At 26.6% G+C, this 13,554-nt stretch overlaps 1 protein-coding gene across 1 annotated transcript; it reads right to left on the bottom strand.

The window, feature by feature from the left end:
- Positions 1-5,402: 5,402 nt before the first annotated feature.
- LOC117915178 (ethylene-responsive transcription factor 4-like) lies at positions 5,403-13,549 on the bottom strand. Its single transcript, XM_034830746.1, has 2 exons — positions 13,424-13,549; positions 5,403-5,603 (listed from the first exon to the last, which is right to left on the bottom strand). Exons 1-2 carry the CDS (start codon positions 13,547-13,549, stop codon positions 5,403-5,405), a joined length of 327 nt encoding a protein of 108 aa, XP_034686637.1.
- Between the last annotated feature and the right edge of the window lie 5 nt (positions 13,550-13,554).

The raw sequence follows: 13,554 nt of genomic DNA, 5'->3' as shown, positions 1-13,554 counted from the left end.
ATTTTTGCTCACAAATGCATACCAAAAATTGAAAAAAATAGAAGAAGAATGAGTTAAAACTAAGAATAATGTATAGAGTTTGAAGAAAACATACCACATGGGAGAGTTGTGATGGAATCTTGTGTTTGTTGCCACCACGTGGAGAATGATAGATGTTGCACGATTGTTACGGACTTGTTTGGAGCATATTCTTCTCCATGTAGGATTCCAATGAGCCTCAAAGCACTATATGCTGCAATCTGTACTTTTATAAAAGAATGTTGTTTACTTTACTACTGGTTTCCACTTCCTTTTTTCTTTTTCCTCTTTTTAAATTATATATTGTTTTAAATAGCTTAATTTTACCAATATAACCTCTCCCAACTATCCATTCCAAATAAGTTTTTATTTTGGATTAATTTCATTCATTCCTCTTAATATTTTAGAAAGATACACTTGATTTTCACTAATTTAAAATTTTATCAAGTAATTATATTATTTTGAGTGAGATGGATGATGGGTAAAAATAGTAAATGAAAATAATAGAAAAGTATCCGAGAAAGAATGTCTTTGGGAGTGCTTTTACTCGAAGTATTTGTAATGGAAGTGTTTCTTTTTAAAATTATTTTTACAAGAATTACTTATAAATATTTTTCCAAAATACACTATTTTCATAATTTTAAAATTATTTTCAAAATTTTGCAAAACATCTTATATTTTTTCAAAAATATTTTTTTAGATTAAAAATATTTTTTAGAATCATTGTTAAATGGACTCAAAATTTCATACTAATAGAAATTAGGTATATTTAGCCAAAATCTTATAAGAGATCTATGAAGTAAATATTTTATTTTTAAAAAATTAATAAAAACTTATTTAAAGATTAAAACCTAAATCCACAATTCAAAATGACCACATTGATATTACAAAGTTTCATTTAAGTAATATATATTTAAATCAAGAAAGCTAGTAGGAGATAGAATTTTTTAAAAAGAAAAAAAAAAGAATTTTTAATTTCTTAAAAAATTTTAAAAGTCACTAAGTGGTTTCATAGTGTTTTGATGATATATATGTATAATTTTTTTTTTAATTTTTGAAAGAATTATTTACCAAGTGATTAATTAGAAATTATTTTAAGTGATTTTTAAAATTTTTCAAAGTTGATTTTATAAAATTTATCAAACATCCAATTTTTGTAAGAAAAGTATTTTTAAGGAATCACTTTTAGAGCTTGTTTGATAGTGATTTTATAAAGCGTTTTTAATGTTTTTAATACTTGAAATTTTTTATCATTCAAGTGTTAAAAATGTTAGAAATACTTTCTAAAATCACTCTCAAATGCATTCTTTAATCTCTCTCAAAATCATAAACTAGCATAATCTAAAGTCTGCTTGATAGTGATTCTAAGAAACGTTTCTAATATTTTTAACACTTGAAATTTTTTATCATTTAAGTGTTAAAAGTGTTAAAAATACTTTCTAAAATCACTATAAAACATACTTTAACACTTGAATAATAAAAAATTTTAAGTATTAAAAATATTAAAAACGCTTTCTAAAATGGACTATAAATAGCATTTTAGTACTACCATCTAACTTTAAATTCAATAACAAAGATGGAGAAAGAGAAAGTGACAATACATACAATATTTTAAGTAATGAATGCGGTGATAGGTGTTTCATTGACCCCAATGATGCGTTGTATTACCAAATAAAACCCAATAATATCACTTGTCTTTATCCTAACGGCGGTGATTTTAAAATCTTTACTAGTTTCACACATGACGAAGCAACCCTTTACACGTAATGTTTTCTGCTTTATGTCCACGTGTTATACTCTCACGGATCATAAGTCAATAATTTTTATTTATTTATTTTCACAAATTTACATGTTTGTTAAGGCAGCTCGCGCCGCCATTGCCCATTGGTCTCTAGTATTTGGCATCAAAGGCTCAAATTTAATTAACCCATTACTTTGTTTCAATAACTAGGTGTCGTCGTCGTTGTTGATGTTTTTTTTTTTTCAAAAAAAAAAAACTTTTTCTAAAAACAACTTGTTCTCAAATTTTAAATGGTTTGTTTTTTTAAAATTTTTTATTTTTATTTTTATTTTTTTTCTTAAATTTGTTATTGAATATAAAAGATTAAAATATTTTTTAAAAAAACATTAAAAATAATTAATTGATTTTTAATTTTTTTTAATATTAGGAATACTAAACACTTGTGAAATAGTGTTTAGTTTTTAGTTTTATTTAAAATTAAGTTTAAAAAAATACCATTTCAAGTGGGGTTTATTTTTTTAATTTTTTGTTAAAAATAATTTGTTTTCAGATTTCAAATTATTTGTTTTCACTTTTTTTGACTTGTTATTTATTTTTTAAAATTTTTTATTGAATAAAAAATTAAAATATTTAAAGAAACATAAATGTATTAGTTTTTTCTTTTTAATTTTTTAATACATAATAAAAATAAAATATTAAAAAACAAACAATTTAATACTTAATAATATTAAATATTATTTAATTTTAAATAAAATTTAAAATTAAAAAAACAAACAAACAAACAAACAAACCTCATCTCAATTATTTCCATTATATCTCAATGGACCCCTTAACCTAAAATTTGAAAAAAAAAAGTTCTCAGTGGAAGACAAGTCAAATGCGCCTCAAAACAAACAACCCATGTAGAATAATCACCTATGACCTCGTACTCAATGAGAACATTACGATAACCTTCCCTAAGGTATAAATAATATTATACTAGTTTATCCTTTGTTTTTAAATATTATAGCCACATTAAACTATTATCATTTTTTATTATCACTTTTTTATTTGTAAATTCTTTGTTTGTTCGTTGACAAAAATCGTTAACGTCATTGTGGACCCCGCATTTCGGCTCATGCGTTTCTCACTCGAAGGCGAGCTCGATTTTTATTTTGAAAAACGATTTCATTTATTGATTAAGAAAATGACTTGGAGTCGCCACTTATTTTCGTTTTATTTTTTAAAAGGGTAAACAAAATAAGAAAGAAAACCCTAAGTGCGACTCCTTATTTTAGAAAAGGTGATCTACGAAAAAACCGGATCGGGTTCGGCGGTCAGGTTACTTATTGGGAAGGTACGGTAACGACCGTAGCACCCCTCTAAGTCCCTAAAGTCGGGTCTCTACTAATAGAATGAAGTTGGCATGGCAATCAATGAGAAAATCAATGAATACTCGAAGCGATCATGCACATATGGGAATCAAAACATGTATAAAGAATGAACAAAATATGAGTGGATACGTACCTGGTCCTCCAGTCGCGAATGCGCTATCATGGAACAGGATTAGTGAATCACGAATAGATAAAATTATGCGCATGTCAAGGAACATAATAAATCAAACAAGCATGGTAAATCAATCAATCATAAAATCACATATGCGGGGCCCCCACCAAAGCCCGATTCATCATTCTTACTTGTGTAAAAAAACAAAAGAGATAGAACATTATTTAAAAAAATTGAAGTGGAATTAAAGCTATTCGAGAGAAAACTAAATTTTTGAGATTTATTTGAAAATTAGAGTCTCGAAAATTATTTGAAGATTGAAGTCTTGAAAATTAAATTTAAGAATTGGAATTTCGGATATTAAATTTGAAAGAAATTAGAATTTTGGAAATCGAAAATTAAGTTCAAAAATTGGAATTTTGAAGAATTGTTTAAAATGGAATTTCAAAATAAATAACTAAAATAATAATAATTAAATAGATTAATGTGAATATTGGAATTTTCAGAAATAGAAATTTAATTCGGAAATCGAAAGTTTTAAATGAACTGTTTAAAATGGAATTTTAGAATAAATAAATGAAATAAAATAATTAAATGGATAATGTGAATATTGGAATTTTTGGAATTAGAAATTAAATCGAAAGTGGAAATTTTAATAAATTGTTTAAAATGGAATTTTAGAATAAATAAATAAAATAATAATAATTGAATAAATTAATGTGAATATGGGAATTTTCGGGACTTAATTCGGAAATCGGAAGTTTTAAAGAATTGATTTAAAATAGAGTTTTAAAATAAATAAATAAAATATTAATGATTAAATAAATTAATGTGAATATGGAAATTTTTGGGATTAGGAATTTAATTCGGAAATAAAAGGTTTTAAAGAATTGATTTAAAATGGAGTTTCAAAATAAATAAATTAATGGGAATATGAGAATTTTCGGGATTAGGAATTTAATTTGCAAATCAGAAGTTTTAAAGAATTGATTAAAATGGAGTTTTTAAAAATAAATAAATAAATAAATAAAATACTAATGATTAAATAAATTAATATGAATACAAAAATTTTCGGGATTAGGAATTTAATTCGGAAATCAGAGATTTTTAAGAATTGATTTAAAATGAAGTTTTGAATAAATAAATAAAATACTAATGATTAAATAAATTAATGGGAAAATTAGAATTTCTGAAATTGGGATTAAATTTAGAAAGAGGAATTTTGAAGAGTTGTTTAAAGATTGAATTTCAAAATAAACAAATAAATAAATGAATAAAAGGATAATGAATAACTTGATGTAAAAATTGGAATTTCGAAAATTGAAATTAAATTTTTAAAATTTGGAATTTTGAAGAATTATTTAAAAAAGGAAACTTGAAAATTAAATTTAAAAAAATGGAATTTTAAAGAATTGTTTGGGAATCAAATTTCTGAAAATTGGATTTGAAGGGAATTGGAGTTTTGAAAACTTATTTGAAGGTGATATTTTAAAAGAATTAAGTTTGGAATTGTGGAATTTTTGAAAAATTAGTTTTAAGAATTTGAATCCCGGATAATTAAATTCAAAATTAAAACTTTAGAGAATTATCATGAGAATTGAATTTTTTTTTTTAATAAAGATAAAGATAAATAAATGAATTGGAGCTACGGAAAAATAGAATTTCAAAAATTAGAATTATGCAAACTAATTTTAAAATTAAACTTTAGAAGATTGTTTCGAAAATGATGTTTATCTCGTTTTATTTTATTGTATTCTATTCATTTATTTCATTTTATTATTATTATTATTATTATTATTATATATTTTAAAAGTCAGACATATGGCAGTGGGTATTTGGGCTTCTTTGGACGGAAAATGGCTTGGAGAAGAACAGTGGCAGCGCAATAGGAAGGACACCGACAACGGGGTAATGAGCTGCAGAAAAATCAAATTGGTTGGCGGCGACGGGGTGAGGCAGATTGAGATCTGGGGCCGAAAGACCGACGATTACACCCGGAGACGACGCCTCTCAACTAGAAGACTCCATGGTGCTGCTACTGCTCGTGGTTGGCTTCTAAGGCTGATGCTGGTGATTGTGATTCTCATTTTGAATATGATATTGACTCGATTGCTGAAGCGGCATGGTTAACGGAAACGTCGGATATGTCGACGGAAAATTAGTCTTGGCCTTGAGATGCATCCTCCACGGAGTCGAAAGTGTTGAACCAGACCCGAGTTTTCTTCCGTGGGTCCTGGATCTTGGCGGCAAACCTGCCAAACGGCCTCTTGCGCACGCCTCTATAGTGGATCTCCTCGTTTCCGAATAGCCCGGCGGCTACACCGAAAAGTTTGCCTCTCGGCGCCCTTCGCTTCGTGTTCTGGTGCGAGTGTTTTTGGAAGCAGTGAACGGAAACGAAAACAGAGGGACATAGAGAGAGGAAAAAAATAAAAATAAAATAAAATAAGGGAGAAGTGGCAACGTTGACCGACCCATGACAACCCGAGAAACCAACGAAAATATATATGCAATCGTCTATCATTCATGCTCAAAAACCAATAAAAATCTATCCAGAAGCGGCAAAGGATGAACAAAGAACAGGGTAATGAGTAGATAAAAAATATAAAACATAAAAAAAAACCATACCTAGAGGCGCTTCTTTTCTTCTCCGAACTTCACTCTTCTTCTCCCGCGATCCCCCCTCTCTGCAACGCCTTTCCAAGCTGAAAGATCTCTTTTTCCCAAAAAAAACCCCCCCAAAAAATCATCTCTCATCCCCTGTCCCATCTGGCCGCCCCATGCAGCTTAATTCTCGGGGTGGTCAGAAGAATAAAATAATAATAAAAAAATAAAAAATAAAAACCAAAAAACCTTCCACCGTCTTAAGGGTCTACAGTCATATAAAATTTTTAATAAAACGTTAATAAAATATTAATATTTTCTCTCCATGTATGCTCGTATTCGAGTGTTAACATTGATAATTTCGTATAAGAATTTAATAAAAAATTAATAAAACATTAGTATTACTCTTTCATGCTTGTGTTCGAGCATTCAATAATTACTTTAAAAAAACTCAAACAAAATCTTAAATTTTATCTTCTTAATTCATATTCCAACTTTAGGAATGAATGAATAAATTTTATTTTGATATTTTCATTTCCTTCTCTAGTTTAAGGATTATAGTCTTCACCCAATTTTTGGAAAATGTGATTTTTTTTTTCTTCTAAAGAAGATTTGTGTTTCCCTACTAAGGCTTGAGACGAAAGTGAAAATGATTGGGAAATAAGAGTTTGAAGAAGATAGAAAAAATGGTTTAAAATGGTGTCATTTTCATGTTTTAATAATTTAACCTTTCTAGTCTCTATCAACAAAGTTGAAAAATTAAACTCACAAACTTTAGTTAATTTAAATTTTTTTAAATAAAAAAATACCTCCATAAGCATGGAAGAAAAATGCTTAGGTGACCACAAGGTGTAAAAGCTGAAGTCATCCTAACACATATGAAGGTACATGCATAAATCTCATGATATTTAATTTAGGATTGGCCATTTTAAAACTAACCTTTCAATAAAACTAATTTTTCCTATTTCTAAACTCGAAGAATAATCCATTTTTGACATAAATACCCTTCAACATTTTTATTATTTATATCGGTATTTTAAAAGAAATAATTATTTTGTAAAAAAAAACAGAGCATTTTTATTCAAAATGAGTATTTTTTAAGTTGAAAAAATATGAAGGGTTAATTTTTCAAAGCGGGATGATTTCATCATTTTCAATTGGTTATTCCTTTAATTTAATTTAATTTTTTTTATTTATGAAAAAAGGTAGAAAAGCATTTTTGTAAGTTAATTTAATGACTTTGTAAACATCATGTAATGCAAAGAGTTGATATATTTTCATGAAAATTTATGTCTTTCTATTTTTAAATATTAAGAAAATGAATAATAAAATTGAATATTTGAAAATTTTCATCATGGGAAAAGTTATAAGAAATTAAAAATTGATAAAGAGTAAATAATTATTTTATACTTTTAAAATTTTGTATATTTATATGTACTCTATCAAGTCAAAAGAAATACGTGAGACTATTTATATATATTTTCTTTGACTATTTATAAGCATCTATGATCATCTTTTGATTATTTTATTACTCCATGGGTTATCACTTGATTATTTTATAGCCTTTTATATGTTTATTTTAATAAGGCATATAAAAAAAGAATAAGGGCGGCACCGTCTGTGGGATTCGAACCACGACCACATCTCTATCGATTGAGCTGAGATGGCTTTGTTGAAACAATGTTTTGCTAAGTTGATTTTGTAACTATATATTGTTTTTTTTTTATTAATATTTTTTTCTTTGTTATTCTAATTGTTTTATTGTATTCGAAGGAAGTTCTAATATTCATTTAGAACTTAAATTTGGGAAGTCAAATAAATTTAAATTATTTTATGAAATTATTTTAATTTTAAAATTTAAGGGGATTCGGGATTTTTTTTAAAAAAAAAAAACAAAACAAAATTTTAAAATTTCTAAAATACTCTTCTTTTCTCATCTCAATTTTTTTTTATTACGACTTTCCTAACAAATTTTTTTATTCGAGCATATATTTATATGATAATAAATCGAGATTGAGTAATTTCATTTAATTTTAATTTTTTTATGATATAAGCCTTCCAATATTTAACAAAGTTTATAGTGTATTATTTTAAACAATGTCTATTTGAATTGCTTAAAAAAATAGTATATTATATTTTTAATTTCCAAGACTTTATTATTTCTAAGAGTATAGAAACTCTCGCTTGATAATAGTGATTGAATAACTACTTGTAATTAATGATTTAGAGTACATTTGAGAAATACTAAAAAAAAAATAAATCATTTTTACAAAATAAGTTATTCTTGAAGTAAGTATGATAAGTATTTTTTTTTTCAAAAATCATTTTTTATTTTTATTTTGTAGCACTATGAAAAAAAAAATCTTATTTTATTTTATTTTATTTATACATGAGAAAATAGAAGGCTAATCTAAATAGATAAAAACACCCAAGAGGGAGGGGGTGGGGGTGAATTGGAGTTAAAAAAAAATTCTTTTTAAACACAATAAAATTAAGCACGAGAAACACAAATATAAAGAGATAAGGATGTAGAAAACAAACATAAATTTATAGTGGTTCGACACTTCCTTACCTACATCCACTCTCCTCAAATTCCTAATTGAGTGAGAGTTCCACTTATACTCGAAGCTTCAATCAAGTTTTTAATTACTTTTTATGAAGTATTGGATTTTGAATATGAAGAGGTAAAGTGTAGAAGACATAAAAGGTAGAAGAGGTAAAGTGTATTTAACCTTTTTTTTTCCCATAGGGGATGCATTGATTCTAATTGTATTAAAAGCAATTGCTTGTAGGAAAGGCGCATACCCTAACTTTATAGTGCATTCGCCCAAGCGCCCACGACGCATACAAAGGGAGTTGATGGATGCAGCCAATCCTTCGATATCTGCCAATAATCCCCCCCCCCCCCCCCCCCAGCGACACCCTTGGGGTTCGAACCCGTACCCTAACCTTATAATGCATTCACCCAAGCGCCCATAGCGAACACAAGGGGAGTTAATGAATGTGGTCAACCCTCTGATCTGCCAACAATGTCCACTATTGATCTATCTAAGAGAGTGTAAAGCTACCTTTGGGACAAGCTTCATTAAGGTTAATGAAATTTATACAAACCCATTATCTAACCCCCCCCCTTCCTCGATTCCCTCCCCTCTCTTTTAAAAATAACTATAACATTTGCTAGCCACTTGATCAATAATCTCTATTGTCCTAATTACAAATCCTAAATTACATAGTAACTCTAGCAAATAAATAAATAAATAAAATTAGAAATTAAAACAAAAATCAAATATAGAATTACTACTACTATTGTAGTACTTCAAGTATCCTTATCTAGGATTGACCTATAAAGGTTGTCAAAACTAGGTAAAAAAAAAAAAATTGTTTTCTTCCTAATTCTCTAAATTAAAATGTATGAAGTTGATTCAATGGAATTTTAGTTTACTAAAATAAATCTAATTAAATTACAAAGAAATTATTGATTTTTAATTCAATTAATCAAGATTGGGGTGTTCCACAATTCAACTTTGGGTATAAACCTTTAGGCAAAACAAGAGTTTATATTTTAATTAATCTTATGATATTAAGAATGGATGGTTTAATAAGATCAATTTGAGTTCCATATCATAGAGTTGATATGTATCCTAACTTTTATTATATTATTCCATTTTGAATTACCTAATAGATGAATGGATGTGAAATCTAAGTTTAAATATAAGATTTTTGGGTTTTTATCACTCTATGTAGATTTGCCTTGTGGCAGGTAATAATGACAAGACCTATGATAACTTCAAATAAAAAATTACCAAGAATCCCTAATATCAAGGAATATGCAATTATACCATCTTCTAAGTCAAATTAAGTACTTTAGAGGGCATTTTGATTTCAATATTAATGCCTTAACCTTTCATTCATTCCATTATTAGTTCAATCTCACCCATTGTTTCTTTTTGGATCCAATCTTAGGTTTTTATGTTTCCCACCCCAAGATGGCTTTTTGGCCTCTTATGGTTGTGTTTTTACATATACAAACCATAAAGGAATAAGAAAGAACCATTCTTGATTTTAATGAAATTAAAAACAATGCTTTATTCAATAATGTAAATGAGAAAGAAAACAAACCAAGGAAAACCTTTGATGTCTTTCTTCTTTCTCTGACTCCTAAAGAAAAAAAATCTTTGATTAATTCTTTACTTGAAACCTAAAATTGGAGTTTTTATAGGAAATATAAAAAAACTAGCATGTAACATGTTCTTATTGGCCACTTATTTCCTAAATAATTACCTAAAAATAACAAAAGAATATTGAAATCTTGATTTCTAGTAATGTGGGGCCCTCTTAGGGCTAATGGAGTGCTTAAGACATAATTCTCGAGGTGATGAAAGTAAAAACTCAAAGTGATAGTGGGTGATCTTGAAATTATGGTAATTTCGAGATGGATTTGAAATCATAAGTTAAAATTTTAAAATCACCATTTCAAATTCAAAAATGGCTTTTTAATTCTACCAAGTTGTCTTCAAATGACCATAATTTCTTCATTTCAACTTCGATTTGCATATTGTTTAAAACGTTTGACTCTTTCTAACTTCTCGATCTTTGAAATGATATATAATTTGCTCAAAATTAACCTTGGGAAGTACGTAAAAAATCATGTTAATTCCCATATTGAACTTTGAGCTATGGCATCCAATCTTCTTCCTCGTTTTTACTTGCTCTACATATCTCTCCATGATATTCATTTTTCATCTCTCATGCTATGCATTGCTCCATTTTCATTTGTTGTAGCTCTCATCATGCTTGAAAGCTATTAAAGCTCCTTGTATGCATATTAAGCTCCTTCACTATCATGGATAAAAGAGGTTCTTGTAACTTGCATCATTTTCACCTCTTAAACCTAAATTTTAGCTTAAGATATATATTAGAAGCATGGTTAGGATCTTAGCAACAATTTGAGTTAAGTGGGATGAGTTAAACCTTTTTATCACATAATTCACTCTATATATATATATATATATATATATATACATTTTTTACTTTCTCCTATGTACAAATATTTTTATTATAAATATAATGAAAGTTTATTTGAAAGAACCTATTTCCTCAAATGTACATATTATCAATTTTGGACTTAAAAGTCTATCCTGGTTTAAAAACTATTTATATAGTTTAAGAGAAGTTCACTATCTGCATAGTATCATAAACTTCTTTTACAAATCCTCTCATATTATCCTAACAACTTTAAAACACGTTTACATAATTAAAAGCAACTTAATACATATATAACGTTAAAAACCCTTTTTCATAACCAAGGTGAGATATTATATAATTATTTTAATTATTTCTATTAATGAATTTTACTTTAATTTGGTTGTGAAAATAAGAAATCTCCATTTTTAAAAGTCAAGGGAAAAATGCTTTTAGGAAGTAACAAATATCTTCCACAAACATTTCATGTGATGGTAATTAAAAATTTAAAAAGTGATGTCCAACTTTTTCAAACGGAGATGATGCATAAAGTCTCTTTAGAAAAGGAAGTAGCCGTGCTCTTTCTACTTCTATCCAATTCACCAAGGCACTAAAAAAAGGGTGGAAAAGATACAAGCAAATGAGTTACAACCCAGAAGGAGGTGGTTCCTTGGTAACCATTGTGAATGGTCTTGTTTCCTCCCCTAGTCGGTGGCTCATTTGGTCCCAAATGGGGGCGTCGGCTGTCGCTTTCCCATGTTACCCTTTTTTCATTTACAAAACAATCCATTCCAGCCATCCAATTTGGTATTTGATTTATTTATTTTTTCCGTATCTGCGTATTCAATCTAAATATTAGATATATTTTAAATATATTTAATGATTTTTGTCAAAAAATTAAAGGGTACAATGGGTATTTCATTTAATTAAGGATATAATTTGTTGGTTCTTAGATGTTATTATTATTGTTTTAAAAAAATATTTCTTTTAAATTAGATATTGGAAGAAGATGAAATCAATTTAGATATGAAAAAAAAAAATTCTATTGACATAAAAATTATTTTAAGTTGAAGTACAATTTTTATTTTTTATTTTTAGTATTTTATAAAAATAAGAGTGTTTGTCTAGTTGTTTCTAGAAATAGTTTTTTTTTTTGAAAAAAAATTGTTTGCATAAATTGTTTTTAAAAATAATTTTTTTAATCTTGATTTTGAACTATCATTGTAAATTTAATTAATATAATATTAATTAAATTTAATTCAAAATTTATTAAAAATGAAAAAGTTTTATAATTATAAATAAATTAAAAATAAATTTATATTTTTTAATAAAAAATATACTATTTTATTACAAGTTAGGAAAATATGGAATAATATCTTAGTAATTTTATTTAAAATGAACAACAAATACTTTTTTTTTTATTTTTAATATATAAATGAGCCAAATTTTCCATTACATGTACACATTTATTACCCAATTATGGATACAAAATTTAAAAATGCTTTAATTTAATATGCAATTAATTGCATTAGTGTTTTGAATTCCAATTATTCTTAAGTATTAAAAGATTCATAAAGAATTGAAATTATTAATTATGTCTCATTTAATTTAATTTGATTTCTAATAAAATTGAAAAAAAATAAATAAGAGAAACAGTGAAGTCATTACTCATATATTAGTTTTGATTTTTTTTTTGTAGGATCAGATTTATTGTTTCAGTACTAAATTATTTTTAAAAATAATTAAATTCATTAATCAATTTAATATAAATTTTTGCTTAATTTAAAGTTTATTTTGCTAATGAGAAAATTTATAAAAATATTAAATTGATTAATAAATGTAACACATTTAGTCTTATTTAATTTGAAGTTTATTTATCTAGTAACTAAAATCAAAAAAATGTGTATCTATGTAGAAGAGAAATAATATAATTATTTTAAACCAATTTTTGTAGTAATTAGATTACTATTTGAATTTTAAGTTATTTTTTAAAATTAATAGAATTATTAATGAATCTAGCATATCAAATATTACTTAATTTATAGCTTATTTGTCTAGTGAAAAGAATTTATCTATATATATAAGTAATAAATTAATTTTTTTATTAAATTTTAATTATATTTTATTTATTTTCGTAAATTTCAAAAGAAATACACGAATTTTCCCTTAATATTTTTTCAGAAACAAACATAATCGGAATGTTTTATTTGTTTGTCAAATATTATACAAATAAAATATAATAATGTGAAATAAATATAACATTATCATGTCATTTCATAATATACATTGGCATTAGTTTTTTGAATTTGTCTACCTAGAAAGAAGTTTGGGACAGGATGATTTTTGTCTAAGTTTCATTGAGTGAAAAAGAGACGGGAAGAATATATAAAGAAGTTGTATATGGAAGACAGGAATGAGAAGTACGAAATAAGATTTTTAGGGTGTGGAACACGTGTGTAAATTACTAAATTTAGATGAAGAGAAGCATCAACTCTGGAATAAATAACTTTTAATTTTAAGGAGAATATGGAAATTGTGGAAATTCCAGCTCAGTCTCGTCAATCATCCACCGTTAAAATCGCCTACCCTCCGTACCACCGAAGCTAGAAGACTTACGCAATCAGATATACGAAACTTTATCTCTACGGACACCGTCCAAAATTCCATTGAATGGACCACCAACGTTTCCTGGGCCCTCCCGCAGCGTGAATGCCACCTGTGCGCACCGCTCATCTGGCGCATTGAGG

This window comes from Vitis riparia, chromosome 5 (assembly GCF_004353265.1).
Source record: "Vitis riparia cultivar Riparia Gloire de Montpellier isolate 1030 chromosome 5, EGFV_Vit.rip_1.0, whole genome shotgun sequence".
Classification (NCBI taxonomy): Eukaryota; Viridiplantae; Streptophyta; class Magnoliopsida; order Vitales; family Vitaceae; genus Vitis; species Vitis riparia.
This window is presented reverse-complemented; position numbering and strand designations above follow the sequence as displayed.